Source organism: Paralichthys olivaceus, chromosome 6 (assembly GCF_024713975.1).
Source record: "Paralichthys olivaceus isolate ysfri-2021 chromosome 6, ASM2471397v2, whole genome shotgun sequence".
NCBI lineage: Eukaryota > Metazoa > Chordata > Actinopteri > Pleuronectiformes > Paralichthyidae > Paralichthys > Paralichthys olivaceus.
In genome coordinates this window covers 19939849-19959639 of record NC_091098.1, presented here as the reverse complement: position 1 = coordinate 19959639, position 19791 = coordinate 19939849, and the positions used below count along the sequence as shown (strand labels likewise).

Here is a 19791-nt window from a genome sequence, read left to right as displayed (position 1 = left end):
TATTCTGAGATCATGCAACAGTTGAGTCTTTCCATCCGCATCTTTCATATTTTGGGGAACTATATATATTAGCTGCAAATACAAGTTGTAAAATTGGCCATATTCCATTTGGCTTATTGGAAGTTACTAAGAACAGTTGCTGGAATGTTTATTTTGACAATATTCTAATATTTATCTGGTGACCTGATCGTATCTTGTCCTGTATCATCTGTTAACACGTAGATGAGGTCTGGAGACGTCTCCTTACTGTCTCCGGTTACTCCATTGTCACCAGGTAATAATGTTTCTTGTTGTGTGCACCGACCTTAGACACAGCAGCTTTCTCTTGGTCGGGGGGGGGGGGGGGGGGGGGGGGGCGGTAACCTGATTCCCAAGGCAACTGTTGCCACTGCTGAACACTCAGTGAATGCACAGGCAGGCGAAGGTTAAATCTCTAACTTGTACCAGTGCAGTCATTTGAATTAGTGTTATGATTGAATGTGAACAGACCTGCAACTTTAAGAGGAAAAATAAATCCTGCAGGACAAAGACACAAAGACTGAACTTGTCTGGTGGACGGACGGAAGAAAAAGACTGGACAACAAAATGAAACTACGTGAGATAACTTTTGTTGTTCCTAATAATGTTGGTAGTGAACAAGCTGTGACTCTGTTTATCTCAATCTTCATTACCACAGCAGCCATAGCTTCCACACCAGAGTGTGTTCCTCGTGACACAGCTGCTGTCAGTCTGGAGACGTCAGCTGTTCACCACCACAACCACCAGAGGACACTGATCATGCAGAGAAGAGAGCACCACAGGTAGGAGCACTCATCACTGTGACTCATGTTTAACTGAGAATCACCAAAAGAAGACAAGTCACAGAGGCTCCAGATCTAATCCCATCTTGATTTTGCAGAGCTGAGTTTAAAGTCTTGTCATCGATGTGTCAGGTATCATCAAGTGTGGAGAAAACCCTTTTATGGAAGCAGCAGTGAAAGAGAAGAATACAGGTGAACGTGTGGATACCTTCACTTCTCATGTTGTGTTGATGAGTCTTTTTATCCTTTTAATGTGTCCTGCAAATACACTTTAGTGACGAGTCTGTCTTCTTCTGACAGGAGGGAGCTGCGAGAACAGTTAAAGAGGCAGATGGAGGAGAAATGTGCGGCACTGAAACTGCAGCTGGTCGGTAAAGTGAAGGAATCAGAGTATTTACGTGAAGTGGACCGTCTCGCCCTGTCCGGTGACAGAGAGCAAAGGATCCAGCACAGCAAAGCAATGACAGTGTTCAGAGATGAGAACAAGAAGGTGATAAAAATGCCCAAATACTTTAATTTAAAAGGCTTTTATTTCCTTGTGTCAATATAAAAATACATTCTCATCACTAAACAACAGGTGACATATTCCATATTGTTATAAAACACATCAGTATATGAGTCTGTGGAATGCACTTGTTGGCAGATATCTGGCCTTTGTGAATAATAACATTCTTTACATAACAACTAGTTTTTGTACTTATGTCAAAGTAGTGTCTTTTTAAATAAACTTGTTTTATAATGACATATTTTACACTGTACACTCACAATCCCTTTCAAGTAATCCAATAGAGTAAACTGGCTGATGGGCACTTTTCTTATAGTCTGTAATGACAAACACACAAACATTACAGGTATTACTTAGGCTCCAGAAGCTCCACATTCACACGACAATAAACTGATTTCTAAATATATCACAGTAACAACTGTATTACAATGCATGAAAGCAGATGCTGAGAGGTCAGAAAACCAATTGCACAAGAACATGAGGCCACTGTGATCTTGCTCTTTGTCCTTCAACCACAGACATCTAATCAGGTCATTTTTGAATCCAAGTGAACACTTCTACAAAATTTGAAGACATTTTCTCAAGGTGTTCCTGGAATTTTGTGTTTTGTCAGGTCACTTCGACCACCAAATTTTAATCGGTTCATTTATGAGTAAAAGTAAACATGTTAGTGCCAAATTTGAAAGGATTCCCTTGAGGTGTTCCTGAGATATCGCAAGGTAAAAAATATGTTTGGTGAGGTCACAAAAAGTGCTGCTAATAGATGCACTGTGTGAATGAGTGTGTGAATGGCAAACTGTACCGTACAGCGCTTTGAGTGGTCATCAAGACTAGAAAAGCGCTATATAAATACAATCTATTTACATATGACCTGCATGGAGTCATAAAAATGAAACGTTCAAAAGAGCTGCTTGTTGTGACGAAACTCTGCCCCCCATATACATTACAGATTCTCTGCTGTGGTTTTAGGGAGGTCAGTTTGGTTCATCGATGGGTCTGCGACAGTACGGACAGCAGTTGTGCTGAAGCACCAGGAGTTCGTAATCCTCACTATGAAACATCTACAAGGAAACAGACAGATAATACAATTATAACACATGAGCAACATGACAGAAGAAAAAATAAAACAGTGTTACTGTAAAAAAAAAAAAGACAGAGAAAGAACATCAGACCAAGTCAAGTTAGATGTGAATGTTGTAGATACTGTACCTTGAAGCAGGTGGGGCACATGGTGATGCTCACATCTGGCAGCAGGGAGCGGAAGTATTCCCACTTGAGTGGCCTGGGCCAGCGTTTGATCAGGACGTCCCTCCTGCTCATGGAGCGCAGCGCTGAGCGACTCACCTTGATGGGGACAAAGTTCGAGCCCCCCTGCTGCTTGGACACACAGAAACACATCCATGTTTTAAAATGGACCCGTCCTTTCACCTTGTCCAGCTGGTTCGTCCAGTTGGTGGAATATTAATCACCTCGTCTGTTACTTACATCAAAGCTCATTTTGGCAGAGAACGGGTCGTCCTCTGCTTCATCTGCAGCCTCATCCAGCCTCAAAGACTGCAGCTCTGATTGGTGATGTTAAAGAACAAATAGCCCAAGCAATGTTTACATTTCACACAATATAAATGCATTGTTCATATTTGTATTATATATATTTTAGGTGATTATACATTTTCAACACAGGAAAAATCTCCTTCCAAAATGATTCCTCAGAGACTTTTCTAAGAGTGAAAGTGTTCAAACTGCCAATCAGTCGTGCCTGTCAGTCACGTCGTGGCTCTGGGAGAACAGAGCAGACCTCAGTGCCCTTGAGTGTCTGCTGGCTAATGCAGGTTAATCCCTGCACTAGGGGCTGTGGCTACGGCTCTCAGAGGGTTAGTGTCATTAAGAAGAGACAGGAGAGCCTCGCTAACCCTATTAGCTCAAGAGCTAAGATGACTTAGCTCCGACAGCTTACCCAAGCTTCTTAGAACTGTCACAAGGCGAATGAGAGTCACATGCTTCATTTTGAACAGATCTGCAGTGTGTTAGGGCAGAGTTCATACAAAGCCTGTGAATCATCTGTTACTTTGTTTGTATTTATGTTACACCAGTGGTCAAAGGATACCATTGTCCGTATCTTGCTGGTTTGCATCCCTCTCATCCATTTGAGGAACTTCCAGGTCAATAAGAGACACAGCCTCCTCATCACTGATGCCCTCCTCCAGATAGAACTGAACAAGGGGCAGCACCTCTGTACACAAAAGACAGACCCATTAGAAACACAATAACAATGTTAATATCTTTATCAATATAGAACTTCTCAAAACAAAGTTACGAAGTGTTTCACAAATCAAAACATAAAATCAATTCAAAACACAGCCATTAAATAAAAAATCAAATGCGTGACAGAAATTAGTCTGTAAAAAATAAATAAGGTCAAATGGTATGAAAAGAAAATGCTTTACTGACCATATGAGGAAGCTGAGTAGATGAAAGGCTGCCTGCAGTTGATGCACATACTCCCCTGGTTGTTCAGCAGGGGGTTGTTGGTGGAGCAGCGGTAGCACATCATGGCTTCTATCAGATCCTGCAGTAAACACATGGTGGAAGATTAACCAATACAAGAATGGATAATGGCACTAATATTAAAAGATATGTTATGAACAATGCTTTAGACCAATGTGTACATGCAACTCTTCAACACACCTCGCTGTCGTGGAAAGGTTTAGAGCGAATTTTGACGCTGCCCAGCTCTATGGAGTCCTGGAGGCGAGAGGGAATGTACAACTCCTGGAGCTTCTCATAACAATACCTGGCAAGTTTATATGCACCCAGTTTTTCACTCTGCTTGACCAAGGCATACAAGGTGTTACTAATACTTAGGTCAAGGAAAATGTATGCAAGAGGAGGAGACTTAGGACCTAGGGACTCATCCATACTGAGTTTGTTTATGTGAAAAACATTTGTGTGAATTTATAAATAGTTGTATGTTGCATGGATTTGTCTGTATGGCTGTTTTTCAGTTTTGCCAGATGCTCAGTCTGGTTTCCTCTGTGAAGGCTGGGCTTTCCTTCCTCATATCGCTGTGAGAGACTACATGGATTTGTCTGTGTGGCTGTAGGGGGCATTGTGGGTATTTCTTTAATCAAAGTATATTATTTAGTGTGTTTGTGTATGTTTACATATGCACAGAGTTCAGTAATCATAGTATCGTATCCTCCAATCCATGATCACCCATTTTCTTTCTCTCAGCAGCAGCATGGTTTCCACTGTGGCACCAATTCTTCCGTTTTCTCTCTTCCTCTATCTCTGTTTCACCACTTTGTTATCAATGCCTCTGCCAGTCTTGATTTTAGATTACCATGTCGGCTCTTGAGAGTTTTCCAGAGAGGAAGGGCTCTAAAGTCCTTTATTATAAACATATTTGCTCGATATCGGACACAGTGTTAGAATCACATTCTAATGTGGAAGGATACACTTCAGAAATGCCTCGTGGTTTGTCCTTGGTGAGGTTGTTCAACAGGAACCTGCAGATATTGAAGAGTGTCTCTGGCATGTGGGAGCTGAAGGGCTCATCCTGAGAATGAAAACAGTTGATTTGCACAGATTATATCTCTTTATCTCTCTGTATCTTAAATGTTTTCATATTTTAAACTGACAGCAGCTGAATCGTTTGTAACGCTTCGTTGTTTCTCACACTACCAATCACTAACAACACTTTATCCTAAGAGTAGATAGTTCAAATCTATTGTGCCTGCCCAGGAGAGTTAAAGTGAGATATAGAGGTTTCCTGCACTGGTCTGGATCACAGCGATGTGTCTGTACTTCAAGTCTGTGACCAGAGTCGAGCAGAAAGCTGTAACAACAAACTGAGGACACTGATACTGGCCAGGTCACCATGTAGTGCTCATGACCAGGCTTCGTTTGTTTGTAAGTAGGTTAGAGCTTGAAGAACTACTGATGAGGTCATCACCATGATCAATCAAGCAGTTAGTTACCATGGTGATTGGGGTAAGGGAGGTTTCAGGAAGTGGACTATTTTGACTGTGGCATAAAGGGCATATCTATCTGCCATCTGTCAATTCTATGCTAGTTTAAGTTTGACAAAGTATGATGTACTCACCGTGTAACGCTGAATAGAGCGATAGACGTGGTAGAGTTCAGCAAGATGCTGAAAATGCTCAAACTTCTTCAGCATCTCGTCCCTCTGGTCTTTATCTTCTGCTTCAAACAAACACAGAAACAAAAAAATGATTAGTAAAAAACAATAAATACAGGTTTTACACTAAAAACGAATTGGGGTTGTAGATCAGTGCATTGAGGACATCTCTTACCTCTGGCGATGTCCAGACACTGCATAGACAGCATCCAGTAGTAGTACCCAGCATCATTAAACCGGTTTTCCACCACTGCATTGTGGGTAAGCTGCTCCAGGACTTTCACAGCTTCGTTCTGTCGCCCCGCCTTGTGAAATGCTAGAAGGAAAAAATCAAAGTGGTGATGAATGGATTGTTATTTCGTGACCTTGGAAACTGTCAATGCAGGATTTTAAGTGGTGGTCCAAGACATCTGGTTTAACTGTTCACCTGTGTGTGATTTCTTTTCATATCATAGTAGTGCTGTTTTTACACTGTTGTTTTCAGACTTTTTAAAGAAGGAAAGGCTCTTTGCTTTGGCTTTTCAGCAAGATCACTTTGTACTTAATGAATACAAGACCAAGTTTTCCTTATTGTCACACAACTAAAATAAATATTTTTTCTAAACAGGGAGGCCGCTCAAACACCAAATCAAAATAGCTGCATTCACACAGCTAAAAAAATGTGGCCACAACTGTCCTGATTCGGAGTGAATGCGCCCTGGGTGTGTACCTTTAATTAAAGGTACAGTGTGTAGAATTTAGTGATATCTAGTGTTGAGATTTAATGTTGCAGCTGGACACCCCTCACCTCACCCTCTCCTTCCAAACATGAAAAAGAACCTATGGAAGCCTCAGTTGTTATAAAAACTCAAAAGGTGTTTAGTTTGTCCAGTTTGGACTAATGTAAAAAACATGGCGGCCTCAGTACAGAGGACCCCTACGATGTAAATATAAAGTATTTGAATATAAAGGGTCTTTTCTGGGGTAAAGAAAACTACAATTCATACAATTTAGATGAAACGAACTAGTGAAAACATCATGAGGATTATTCTACATTAAATTTCTGACAATAGTTCCCTTTCACCTAAATCTTACACAATGGACCTTTAAAGCTGTCAACTTGTGATTGGATCACCTGAGAAAACACCAGGTATGAACAGCATCATAGTGACGCAAACTCACCTTTCTGTGCCTCCTCGAATCGATCATTCTCAGCCAACCACTGGGCGTAAGGCACAAAGACATCACTTGTGAACTGGGGGTGTTTCTCCACTAGTGAGAAGGCCTGAGAAATGGGCAGATGGTGACAAAGGGACAGTATCCACTTATTATTCAGAGAAACATTTCATCCAGTCAAAACTCTGCTCTAATATTATTAATTAGTCAAGAACAAAGGGCAGAGAATGAGCTAAGCTGATTTGACACACAACTGTGATCCAGCTGTAACTCAGTCTGTGCTCTGTCTAATCTTGGTGTGCAACACTCTTGGTGGGCGTGGATTCAGAGAAACACAAAGCTGGATGATTAGCTCTGGATCATGTGCATGGTTTCAGTTTGTCAGCTGTTGTTCAGCTGTGGTTCCTTCAACAAATACACTGAGAAAAGAAGTCTTGACACTTAAGTGGATCACTTTGTGGTTTATGACACATCTGAATACCACAGCAGATCATTTAGCACAGTCCTGTGTGGTTTACATTATATTTATGTGATTGTCTCAGGACAAGCTATATATAAGTCATGATGTGCTGAGCATTTGTGCCTGCTGTGTTGTTAAATGTGTCTCACCTCTTCCCAGTGCCGGGTTTCCACATGCAGCTGCATCAGAGCCTGCAAGTCTCCCATCTTGGAATAGATCTCGGAGGCATAACCATGGTGCTTCAGTTTCTTGAAGTAGAGCGCACATTTTCCCAGTGGCTCGCGCTCAGCCTTGTTCAATTTACGAGCAATGTCGATCAGCCTGGATGAGTGGAGAGAGGGTTGAGTTCACACAAATAAACATGTCAAATCAGGAGTATGTGATGGTTAAAGCATCTTCAACCCTGGATTAGAGTTTAAATCTGTATTTTAAGACTGTCATACTGTCCATTCCACTTATCTCAACAGCATTTGGTCAATGTCTCTGAATATGTATGTTTCTCACAAGAGCCAGAGGATAAATTTCAACCATAAAGAAACTTCACAGGTCAGCAACGGCATTCTGGATGAAATTTGCAAGTCAGATTAATTTAGGCAAAGCCTTTTCTCAATTTGGAGTAGAGGACACAGTGACACCTACAAATCAGCCCAGCCATGCTCGCCAATGATGTCAATGGCTTTGAGATGCTCTCCAGCCGACAGGTACATCTCTGCTGCTGCCCGAGGCTCCTTGCTGCTCTTAGCCCAGTCTGCCTGCTTAGTCATCAGGATCCGAGTGCTCTTTGGGTCTGTTGTTTTAACAAACTCCTGAAAACACAAAAAAAAAAACACAGTTTAAACTTACTAACATATCAAGTTAGAACTTTAAAACCTCATAGGGAATGAAAATAAGTGAGTAATACAAACAGTTACTATCACAAGTAGAATCCTCATAGTAGTCCAGTTTAAGCAAAAAACATCATCAGGGTTAAGACAGGAGGAAGACAGTCAACTAACAACACTTTTCCTTCGATGTACATTCAATCAAAAACAAACAGCCAGTAAGACCAAATGGCCAAACATGAATATATGGTAGCCACATCAAAAACACATACAACCAGATAAATAAGCTCAGACAAATACACATGATATCGTGGCTATGTCAACTGCTCCAGCAAAGTAATGGTAATCTCTAGCAAGTTAATCTTGTGTTGACCAGGAATACATGGATAAAAGCACAGTGTGTGTGCACTGATCAGTTGATGTTTGTGGAGATTTTAGTGATATATGAGGAGATAAAAGACAGATGGTAAAGGGGGACATTTGAACACAGCGCAGGGCCCCAACTTGGCATAACTGCAGATAATGAAGAAAAAAATGAGAATGTTCTACATCCCTTAAACATGCAATGCTTTCTATTTCCATTTTATCACCTTGGCATACTCAAACATGCGCAGGTCAGTGTACATGCTCAGGGCTCTGGATTCGTGGTCAGTATGTTTGTAGAGCTTGGCTGCCTCATGGAATTTCCCCTGGTAGGCAAAGACGTCTGCCAGGAACAGCTCATTGTGTTCCTCTCCTCGCTTCTTCCTCTCCTGCAAATCATAAACACAAGCATTGGCATGTATGCAAGGATAAAGAGTAAAATGCTATGCACACACACACACACGGTCAAATAACACTTAATATACAAACTATAATGACTTTAAAGCATAAATAATGTTTTTATAGAAAAGCAATGGACATTTCTTATATGTCACTGGAAGAAAGCACAGTTTCAAATATGGACGTAAGTATAAATATACAAGTTACATGATTGTTAAGGTTTGAAAGTAGAGTCCAGAATAAAATGCGATTGGCTGCGTCTCTTCTCAGCCGTATCTAATGTTGAGGACATCAGCTTGAGCCAAAACAGAAATCAGCAAACAGAAAATATAAACTTTACACAATGTCTAAGGATTTCTTTCCATTTCTGAGTCTTACCTCGATGCTATTGATGAGCTCCAGGTATCGCAGGTCTCTGATTCTAATGAAGGCCTGAATATAAGAAAAGAGAAGCAGTTTTCATGATTTTTGTGTTTTCTTTTGTAGCACCAGCTTCTTCTTTAAAATCTTGCCTTGAAGAGTCAATATGAATATTGCTTGTGTTACATGGATAGTGTCCATACTGTAAACTGGTGGGGAGACTTTGCAGATGACATGAAGCCTAGGAATAGGTTGCCAGCAAAGTTTGCTAAAAATTAATGGGATGGCAGACAGAACAGTTTGCATTTGTGTGACTTGCCTTCTTTGCTGTGTCAAAGTCAAGTCCTTCCAGGGCATCTGTGGCTAAATCCCTCCAGTCACTGTCTGTCACACCCAGACAGGCAATCTGGTAGGCCTCCTTGAACATCTTCCTCTCTAGGTACTGGTGCATGGGTGCTGACTGGGCAGGGCAACAATAACACCACCGTCAAAAAGTATTACAAAATCAACACTGGAAATCGCCAGCAAAATAATGATGAAAATATTAATAATTGATAGAAAAGCAGTCTGTATAGGTTATTGTCTTTGTTGTGGTACTAGCAAATACCATTATCTTTCATACCAGCATCAATAAACTCTCATTTCTACATTACAACCAGATATATCACTGTCTTTGTCCTCAGACTAGGACAGGCTGACAACATACTACACACCTGAGGTACCTCGACTGCTGACATTGAATAGACATGGAGACAGAAAATCTTCGAGCCATTGTAGCCAACCACAAAACCCTGCATCTTTTGCTGGTGTACTGGAAAATTGCTGGCCTTGATGTTAAGGTATCCACTGCCAGAGAAGCACAGCATGTCTTCACACTGGGTGTTCCAAGCCACACTGTTAGCATTAGGCTCCTAGAGGGAAAGCAAAAGAGAGGAAAGGAGACGGTAAAAGGAGGGTAGTGGGGAAAATGGCCAAGATGTGTTTGTGGAACATAGACCAGGCAAGAGTCCTTACATACATTTAATAATCATACATTTAATAAGTTTCTGTTCTATCCTATCACATTGCAACTTTGTGATGTATTTTGAAAGTCCTATTTAAGTTGCTTATTTCACCTTCGAAAAGTCCTCATTGCTCCCAAAATTGACAAAATCCAAAAGGTTTGTTATGAAAAAATTCCCCCCATGGCCTTAAAATGGTTTAAATGCAACTCAACAACCTCCTTTCTCAGTTCATAACATGTATCTATGAATATTGCTAATGTTACCACGTCCCTGCTATGCATCTTCCCATCCTTAGAGCTGACCCAGTGGAGGAGCCTTTTCTTGCTACTGAGCCCCACCTACAAGTTGACAGGATTGGTTTCTTTAGTTTGTAATATCATAAACCCTGGCTATTTGAATCAATTTTTTGAGCCATTTGTTTACCACAGCATTAAGGTGGGATGTACTGTAACTACTTATTTTGCTCAAAGTATGTATTTGATCATATAAAAGGGCACAAGGGGAATGTTTTAATGTGGTTAAAAACGTTTTACTGGGCTGGGACTATAAATTTTGCCAAGTGAGCTCCTCAGTCTATATTTTATATTTAATGCTCTGTCAGCTGACCTGAAAAAGCAGTTCTTTACTGTTGATGTCATAGACCAGGAGAGTGTTGTGCTCGTCTACCACAGCCAGTTTTTTGCGGGAGGCGCTCATGTCCAGGCAGCGCACTGACGTTGAGAGCTTCAGCAGCGTGATTGAAAACGGGTTGTCAACAAATATCTTCAGGATCTACATTACAAAAACAGCAGCAGAACAAGATCAGAATAGAACATTGGTAATAGCGCTAGTTAAATCCAGTTAAAATAAATGTTTACACAGTGAGGAATGTTTTTAGGACGTGCAGTCCCATCTTCATATGTATAAATACTCACAGCTCCATTCTTTAGCCCTACTAGAAGACCCTCTCTGCCTGGTGGACCACCGATTACTTTGATGTAGCGAATTAGGGACTCCATAACCCATTCTTTCTCTCTGACACTGGTGAAGGACAGACACTGGAGCCGCTTCTCCTGCATGAGAGCAAAATTGGGGAAAAGCGAGACCACAGCTACATATAGCACAATAAGTGTGGTTCAACACCTGAGAGCAACACCACAAATGATTTAATTTGATTCAGACATGTACAGCCAACATGAGCACAGCCCATTCATATGGTCTAAAAGCTGTGACCATGAAACTTGAGCATGTATTTTGGGAGCTCTGTTTTTATGAACAAGAAAATGATCTGTGTCTGTTCTCTGCCTAACCTGGCACAGGATGATGTGCTGGGAGCAGACGACCAGCAAGTTGCAATCAAACTTCCTGCAAATTTTCTCCTTGATGCGGTAGTGCATGTCTGAGGAGTCATCTGAATAAAGCTCATAGATGAGAATCTTCTCGGGCAGCTGGATGGCGAGGCGGTTTCTGTAGATGGCGATCTTCTTCACCAGCTCGCGGCACTTGATCCTCACTGGTGAAAGAAGGAGATGAAAGAGAAGGAGTGCATGTCAGGTGGGATGAATATAATTTAATTAAAAGCAAAATCATAGTACTGAATGATTCTGTCATTAGAACTCTCTCCACAAACTATCTTATCAGTTTTCACTTTGTGGAAAGAAATGAAACACTTCAAAAATGAGACACCTGTTATTTGAAAAACTGCGGATTGTCTGCCCTTACAAAACAGTAAATGGAATACTGTTGATGTGGCTGATATAATAACAGGAAAGCCAAAAAATTACTATTCAAATCTATCAAAAAACAATTTCTTCCTCAATCAACTTAATCACATTACTAATGATGCTTCAAAACAAATAATGAATTATTAAAATAAATGGCATTCAATTATGTTCCTCTATTCATTTCCTGTTGTTTACACAATCGTGTACCTTTTTGTTCTGTGATGAGGTGCTGGACAATGACATCTGTCATGCCATCTCTATAAGCATAACGATCCTTGTAGAGGCCGTGAACTGTACTGAAGATAAGTTGGTAGCATGCAATGGTCCCATCCTGGCAGCCCAACACCTAGACAGAGAAAATAAAGTAGCAGTACATCCTATTAACACCTCTAAGAAAGATGTTGCTGTTGTCAGTTCTGGTGCAACTTGGACACATTGTCAGTGATGAACTCCAGGAGCTTGAGGCAATGTTTCAAGCCCTCTGGCTGACTTCACCTCTTTAAGCAAAGGTTCTTGATGTCAAAAAGGGTACTGGTACTGCACTGGAGGACAATTAGCTGCTAATTTCTGTGTATCAAAGTTCAGCATTTATGAACTGACTCTTGAGTGAGTTCGAGATCTGGTGCTGTTTTAAAGCCAAATTTAGCAGAGGTCATACTGATAATGAAGGTGCTCATTTTCATGAGCCTCTGTTCCACATCACCCTTGGCTGTTGTATTCAGGGCAACATCCAAAACTGTGTCAAACTGACGCCACTCACTCTCTTTGCTGACAGAAGGCCATAAAACCCCCGGGTGTTCATGATGTTTGTATCAGCACAGCTAAAGAAGGGATGTGTTATCAGAACAAATAGAGACTATCATTCTGAATGTCAGGTCTGAGCTTTATCACTGTTCCTCATTACATTCTCCTTCCTCCTCTATTCAAAGGTTGGATAACTTCTACACATATGGCTCCACCATCTGTAGACCTACCACAAAGTTGGAGTCAGGCTTCACCCGGCACGTCCACACCCAGGAATTCTGCTCGCCTATGTTGCCGAGTCGCACTCCATCTTTAGTGTAGAGGGAGGCCTGTTTATCAGAACCGCCCATGACTATGTATTCACCCTTAGAGAAGTAACTGACGCAACAAGGGTCATAGGTGAGCATCCTGTCTTTTCCAATCTGAAACAGACAAAGAGCAAAATGGACATTAAACCATGAATAAATCAAATATATTTATTGTACTGTGACCTGGGCCAACACACATCAAAGTCCATAATACACTCAACCACCCCTTTGGGTGTTTGATGATAATATGAGCCTAAGACATAATGGCAGTGTAAAGAACCGTGCATACATATTTGTCTATAATTATGTTACTGCTAACAGGGAATAGGAGAAATGGGGACCGTGAGGGGCCATTAAAGCATAGCAGGATCACTTCCAATGTACAGTTATGGATTCAATCTACTCCGGCAGTCTCATTACAACAGGAGACATAAGTCTAAAATCAGTAAAATGTTTCCAATGTTTGAGATAGATAGAAAGACTGTACTTCTGTATTCTCCTTGTAATTAGACATTTAGTCATCTAATCCCCCACCTTACAGTCTGAGGTGATAGTGTGAGGAGTTTATTACATTAGAATAACATGTTTGAGACTCAGTATATATCTGTATAACCAGACAACCATACTGTTTGTACATAGGCACATGGATTCAGGGATTTTGTGAAGACTTGTGATATTCACCTGTTTTCCACTAAGCTGATAGAAGGAGAGCTTCTGACCCCAGTCTGCCACAGCCAGAATGTCATTGTGCTCATCCCTGTGTGAACACAACAAAATAAACACAACAAAATTACTCAAGGTAGAAATACTTGTTGTCAACATACTGTACTAAAGAGGCGCTGGTTGTTCAGATAATGAAGAGTGTTAATGAAAGCATAGAGCACCACCCTCCCTATTGATATGACTAATGATAACAATCTCTCTAACAATGGAAACCAAAGGAAAAATGTATTATTATTGTTATTTTGCATGCCAGGACAAATTATTTTATTTATTTTCATTATTGTTATAACAGAAAGCCTGTTAATATACCTATCCACCTGAGCCCTTGTGCACAGAAACATTTACCCTGTCAAAACATCCAAGAGCAAGACACAAAAACCCTGATGACCAAACATACTCCTGTAGCCAAGTAATAATATTATATCTGATGCATCTTGTCATTGTGTCTCATTACTGCCATCTTTACCTCTGCACCTTCATTATTTATCATCTTCCTGTCTGAGCTACTCTCTGAAGCCCTGAAGTCCTCTGTAATGGCCTTAGCTTTGCTCCTGGCTTTGGCTGTAGAGGGCATCGAAGAAGAAAGACAGCTCCTCTAAATCATCATGAGACTCTTCACACAAACAATCAGGACCACTCCCTGGTTGACCACTGCCACCTGCTGGCCCAATACAAGCTAGTCACTTTTGGTTAAATCTTGTGAGTTGGATGGATGGATGGTGGAAGAGTTTATGTGGCTGAGAAAGGCAAAATATTATATATATTTTTGGGGATATGGTATCAATTTATTTTTCTACTTACTTAGAAGGGTTCCAGAATATGGACCAGATGGGAGAGGAGGAGCCTCCTGGACGCTCTATCTTAACTTTCTCCTCTCCATTCTTGTTTCGTATGCTCACGACTCCATTCATCATGCCAAGGGCAAGGTACTGACCATCGTTTGTCCACCTGCAAATTAAACCCTTCAACATAACCTTCAACTCTTCAACATTGTCATGTAATGTGTGTCACATTTCAAATGTAACACTGGTAGTTACAGTTAAAGGCTTTACTTACCCACAACATGTTATTTTGCTGCTGACTTTATGTTTGTTCACAGATTTCTGCTCTGGTGACCATAAACCTAAAAATATAAAAGGTTTTCAGATGGTCAGTGCTGCATGAAGGCGTTCTGTGTATGTGTTAGGCACAAGACTAAATAATGGTGTACTCACCAAAGTCACCAGAAGAGCAGGAGGCAAGTTGGTGAGTGACAGGGTTGTAGGCAACACACTGGATAGAATCATTGTGACTACAGATGAAGACATGAAAAAATAAAGTGAGTGTTGAAGGAATACATACTACAGAATTGCATTAATATAAAAAGTCATACTTACGTGTATTTTAAAATACCCTCCAGTTTAGATGTCCATATGATAATGCTTTTGTCTGCTGACCCAGAGGCAAACCTTTTACCTGCGGAAGAATACAGTAACAAGTAAGATTACAGTGATGATTAGAGAAGGAAATGTGCATAAATGGAAAGCCAGTTAAGTACCATCTTTGGCATAGGCCACACAGTACACTATGTCTTTGTGTCCTTTCAAAGGCTGGATAATAGCTCCATCTGCATCATAAACCTGCAAAAATAAACACAATAATGATGCATATAGTCTTAAGATAAGGGACCTCTATCGTCAAATGAAACAAGAAAGCCTTACAAGAACACGCAGCCCTGCTGCAATGATGAGCTGGCTGCCATCTGGTTTGAAGGCAATGTCATAAACACTGTAAAAGAAAGAATAATGAATATGTGCTGAGGAAGTTGATTAATCAATTGATTAGGTGATTAACAATAATTGTTCTGATCCATTCATCTTTGCAGTCTAATATTGGCAAAATGGATTTTGTAAGTACTGACTTACTAAGGTGCTTTAGTAATGTCACAGTTAATGTTTAATTAACACTAAGTGCATTGCAGTGTGTTGACAGTATCACATAGGCTGTCATAGTCAATTAATATCAATGACATGTGCATCTTGCCAGGCGGTTCCCAAACATTTGGACAAAACAGATGAATTATTTAAATAGATAATAATCAAATCTTAAAATAAACTTGTGGGTTCAAATAGAAGAATGAAAAGGAAATATTGTCAACTTACTGGGTTATTATGTATTAATTTATAGTGCAGTAACTGTTTAATAGCCTCTTTAAGGCGAACACATAAAAAAAGACATCCCTCTTTAGTTGCTGTCATAGAAACTATATCACTGTTTTCTAAAACAAAGAATTAACCGATGAAGCAAAAAAAGTTGTAACTGTTCATTTGAAAAACTTTCATCCTGGACAGACAGTGGTTTATATGACGTTACTCAAATAATTCACATCGACCAAAGGTGTGCAGCCACAGCCTAGTCCTGTTACCGAGCGCTAGCTAGCTTAACATTAGCGTTAGCTCCAACCTAACGTTTCGAAAGAAAGTTATCGTCCTGCAGTATTGACAGGACAAATATCTTGCATTGAAACTAACATTTAAATGAAATACAAAACGACTCCGGCATCACTGTCATTTTTCGACGACATTCAAGTTACTCAGGGGGCTACTGCTAGCTAGCTTGCTAACACTAGTTTACATAGCAACCACCGTTGCTAACCACATAGCGCAGCGTCCCAGCACCGGCGGCGGGTTGAGAGAGTGTCCTCCAGTAAAAGCTCTCACCATTGTTCACGAATGGTTTCTTTCCAGGCTAGGACAGCTCTCATCTCCACCTCTTAGCGAACACAACACCGGGGACTGTTATCAACAGGTTGTTGTCGGGTTATCATCGGGTCTTCACGCTCAGCTCTGTTCTCACGACTCGCTCGCACTGCGCAGACTCGTGTCCTGGGTTGCCAGGTTTAAAAAGTAAAAAAAGAGCTCATCACTCAGCTATAACCCTAAACCCAACGTGTTTGACTCCATTTTATGGGGAATAAACCAGTCCGAATTCGCTGTTAACAGTCCCTGATTGTGTGCGACTGGATGTAGGACTATTAACAGTGGATTACTCGAATAAAGAAGAAAACTCGAAATGTCACAATTCTCAGTTAGATTCTGCTTAAGGAGCGAATGGTTTCACAGCGGGGTTTGTGGACGTTTCTATGTTTGATAGGCACTCTACAGTGTAAGTAAGGTCCACTCTCAAAATATGTGTGTCATGTCTGTGTGTTCATTTTTAGCTGAGGTAGTTTGAAGACAAATTAATTTGGCGGAAAATCGACCAACCTGGCAACGTCGCTCGGATCTGCTCGCTACTTCCTGTGTACAAAGTAAAGCCGCTACGAGTTTGCAGAGAGTGGACGTGCACTGCTCCACAGAGGAATCAAACCACACACAAACCAGTCTCCACATCTGTCCTGCACATCTGTGAGAAGCTGCCTCTATGATATACAGTATCACTCAGGAGGTATCTGTCTATTTCTATGTGATACTTGTGAAGAAATGTCTTGTTTATGTTGTTGTGGTAAATAATTCTAGGTTGTCATCTCATCCCTCAGTTGGGTCAGAAACAAAAGCACGCCTTTCTAAATGCATCCAGCTGGAGACCAGTGGAGACATGAATAACCCGAGTCACAAGGACAGAGATGATTCGTGCCACATTTCCACAATGCCCCCTGGGTGGATCAGGGAGGTGAGGCAGAGGAGAGCAGGCAAGACAGCAGGGAAACTGGACGTCTACATAATAAGGTGAATCTGTTTACTTGTTATCCTCTTTGTTTGTAATCAAACAGAAAAATCGAAACAATATTTGTTGTGAGCAGTACCAGTTCTCCTAGTTACACTTTTATAACGCTAATCTGGGTACCTGGCAGGTTTGGTTGTTACAAGCATCAGGGAGAACTTGCCACAGTTTATTTGTGGATTTAATGTCCTCCATCTTTTCACGTGATCCCTGACTGATCCCGTGATGTTGATATCTGAGCTCTGATTATACTGCATGGTGGTTATAAATCTTAACCTCCAAAGTACTTAACAAGTTTCCAGAGTGCTGGATGTGCATTGCAAATAAAATGGGAGCAGAGTCTAATCGATCTTATTATTGTTTAAGTCCCCATGGGCAGAAGTTTCGGTCAAAGCCAACCCTTCGTGCTTTCCTCCTACAAAATGAAGACGGGAACTTGGACATCAATCTCTTTGATTTCACCACATCCAAAGGTGATGTCGTCACAACTTCACAAATAATATTCCCCACCCAAATTAAACAGAGGGGGAGAAAGAAAAAACAGAAGGAAACAACGCAAGAGGCAGTGGAAATTCTCAATCCACCTCCAAATAAATCCAAAAGAGACACTTCCCCCTGCAGAAGTACGAAAGAAGAAAATGTATGTGGAGATAACATCAACCATATTAATACCGACATTTTAACAGAAGCGTGTCGAAATGAAACTGATGAGACTGTGGAGTGCTGCATCCAAGCTGCACCCTCAGTAATAATGGATGATGTGATTATGCAGGGGAGTCCTCAGAGAGTCGGGCTGAGAGAGAAGCTACTCCGACTGGCTCCATCTAGCAAACAGAAAATCACTACAAGTGTTCATGTGGACCAACAGGCAGACTCGCAGCCTTCTGTCCCAACACTGAATGTTGAACCTGCCACTGTGAGCAAGAGTGAGGAGGAACAAGGTGGAGAGGAGATGCAGATTCACAGCAAAGGCGAGACAAAGTCTAATTCTGAACTAGAGACTGACGCTGACAGTCATCAGGATGTTAAAGAGGAGGTGTTGTTCCCTGACAGAGAAGTCAGCTCTACACCAGTGAGAGATTCCCAGAATAGTAAGTATAATCTATGATATCTATGTCTATGTGTCTTCTAGTTTACTTATGCTGATTTGATTTGTGTCCTTCATGTATATGCTGTTCATGTATAATATGTATATAGATATATAATTGTTTTCTGTCTGCCTAGAGTCCAAAAGCTCAAAAGACAAGCGGAAAACAAGCCCTTATTTCAGCAGAAAATCCTTGAAAGATGGTACAATTTTAATGATTATTTTTATTAATTTATTATATGTGGGACTAAACATTGACATTTATTAAATGGAATCATGTTTGTACTCTAACCGTACTCAGGACTCAGTCCTCCCAGGCGGAAGGCCTTTAAGAAATGGACACCCCCTCGTTCTCCATTTAACCTCGTTCAGGAAACTCTTTTCCATGATCCCTGGAAGCTCCTGGTTGCCACCATCTTTCTAAACAAGACCAGTGGTAAGATCCAACTTACACACATTTCAACACACTGGATGGCAATGTGGTATTTGACTTTTGTTTTTTTCAATTCTCCAGGCAAGATGGCAATTCCAGCGCTGTGGCAGTTCTTTGAGCGTTACCCATCAGCAGAGGTGACCCGGGAGGCCGACTGGAAGCCTATTGCTGAACTTATCAAGCCACTCGGCCTCTATGAGCTTAGAGCCAAAACACTCATCCGCTTCTCAGGTGAATGTGCTTGTCCACTAATGGGTACACATGCAGTATATTTCAGCACATTATTGGCAGTGTGTTAATGTGTCTTATCAGCAGATTTGTATGGTTTTAGCCCAAGATATATGAGGAAATATCAGTGGCCAGAGAAATCCCACAATCTATTTTCTCCTGTGTAGATGAATATCTAACTAAACAGTGGCGTTACCCCATCGAGCTGCACGGTATAGGAAAGTACGGCAATGATTCCTACAGGATTTTCTGTGTGGGAGAGTGGAGACAGGTGAGAATAATCCTTACAATTATACTTTCTGTGGATTACAGTCATATTTTATTAATAGAATCTCTGTTTTTTGTTTTTTTTATGTCAAGGTGACGCCTGAAGATCACATGTTAAACAAATATCACGCCTGGCTGTGGGAGAACCATGAAACTCTTGGAATCTGAAGCACAATGAACAAAGAATTGAAAGGAAGATTTGACATAAGAAAATCACACAAATCTGAAGTATCTAAGTAGTATTATGATGACCATGTTTATGCTCAGGTTTATGTCATTTTATACTATAGAAATGTCTGTGTTAGCCTCTATTTAAAACGTTTTGCTTTGTTTGTAATAAAATGTTTTAAAAGTTTAAATGATTGTACCAGTGCAGTCATTTGAATTAGTGTTATGACCGAACGCTAAGAACAAAGACACAAAGACTGAACTTCTCTGGTGAAGAACAGAAGAAAAAGACTGGACAACAAACTACGTAAAATAACTTTTCCATTTGTTGTTTATAATAATGTTGGTAGTTAACAAGCTGTGAGTGTTTATCTCAATCTTCATTACCACAGCAGCCATAGCTTCCACACCAGTGTGTGTTCC

At 40.8% G+C, this 19791-nt stretch overlaps 2 protein-coding genes across 4 annotated transcripts; one reads left to right on the top strand and one right to left on the bottom strand.

Moving 5' to 3' along the window:
• Nucleotides 1–1311: 1311 nt before the first annotated feature.
• ift122 (intraflagellar transport 122 homolog (Chlamydomonas)) lies at nucleotides 1312–16340 on the bottom strand. Of its 3 annotated transcripts, none has more exons than XM_020096465.2 (29): nucleotides 16183–16340; nucleotides 15184–15250; nucleotides 15021–15102; nucleotides 14860–14938; nucleotides 14698–14774; nucleotides 14540–14606; nucleotides 14285–14431; nucleotides 13442–13517; nucleotides 12683–12874; nucleotides 11916–12054; nucleotides 11295–11497; nucleotides 10920–11057; nucleotides 10612–10776; nucleotides 9715–9912; nucleotides 9321–9461; nucleotides 9020–9073; nucleotides 8470–8631; nucleotides 7698–7864; nucleotides 7208–7379; nucleotides 6605–6707; nucleotides 5619–5759; nucleotides 5408–5508; nucleotides 4761–4861; nucleotides 3991–4156; nucleotides 3754–3871; nucleotides 3410–3535; nucleotides 2791–2867; nucleotides 2515–2679; nucleotides 1312–2366 (listed from the first exon to the last, which is right to left on the bottom strand). In XM_020096465.2, the coding sequence occupies exons 1-29, from the start codon at nucleotides 16224–16226 to the stop codon at nucleotides 2280–2282; spliced, it is 3555 nt and encodes a 1184-aa protein (XP_019952024.2). In that variant the 5' UTR covers nucleotides 16227–16340; the 3' UTR covers nucleotides 1312–2279. The 3 variants fall into 3 exon arrangements, with proteins under 3 accessions (XP_019952024.2, XP_019952025.2, XP_069382565.1); XM_020096466.2 differs by having other exon boundaries at nucleotides 5408–5505; XM_069526464.1 differs by lacking the exons at nucleotides 14285–14431; nucleotides 14540–14606; nucleotides 14698–14774; ... (2 more) ...; nucleotides 15184–15250; nucleotides 16183–16340 and adding an exon at nucleotides 13950–14065.
• A 427-nt stretch (nucleotides 16341–16767) lies between these two features.
• On the top strand, nucleotides 16768–19559 carry mbd4 (methyl-CpG binding domain protein 4). Its single transcript, XM_020096002.2, has 8 exons — nucleotides 16768–16909; nucleotides 17001–17190; nucleotides 17552–18276; nucleotides 18410–18475; nucleotides 18574–18708; nucleotides 18787–18936; nucleotides 19101–19204; nucleotides 19294–19559. The coding sequence occupies exons 2-8, from the start codon at nucleotides 17060–17062 to the stop codon at nucleotides 19366–19368; spliced, it is 1386 nt and encodes a 461-aa protein (XP_019951561.1). The 5' UTR covers nucleotides 16768–16909; nucleotides 17001–17059; the 3' UTR covers nucleotides 19369–19559.
• The last annotated feature ends 232 nt before the right edge of the window (nucleotides 19560–19791 follow it).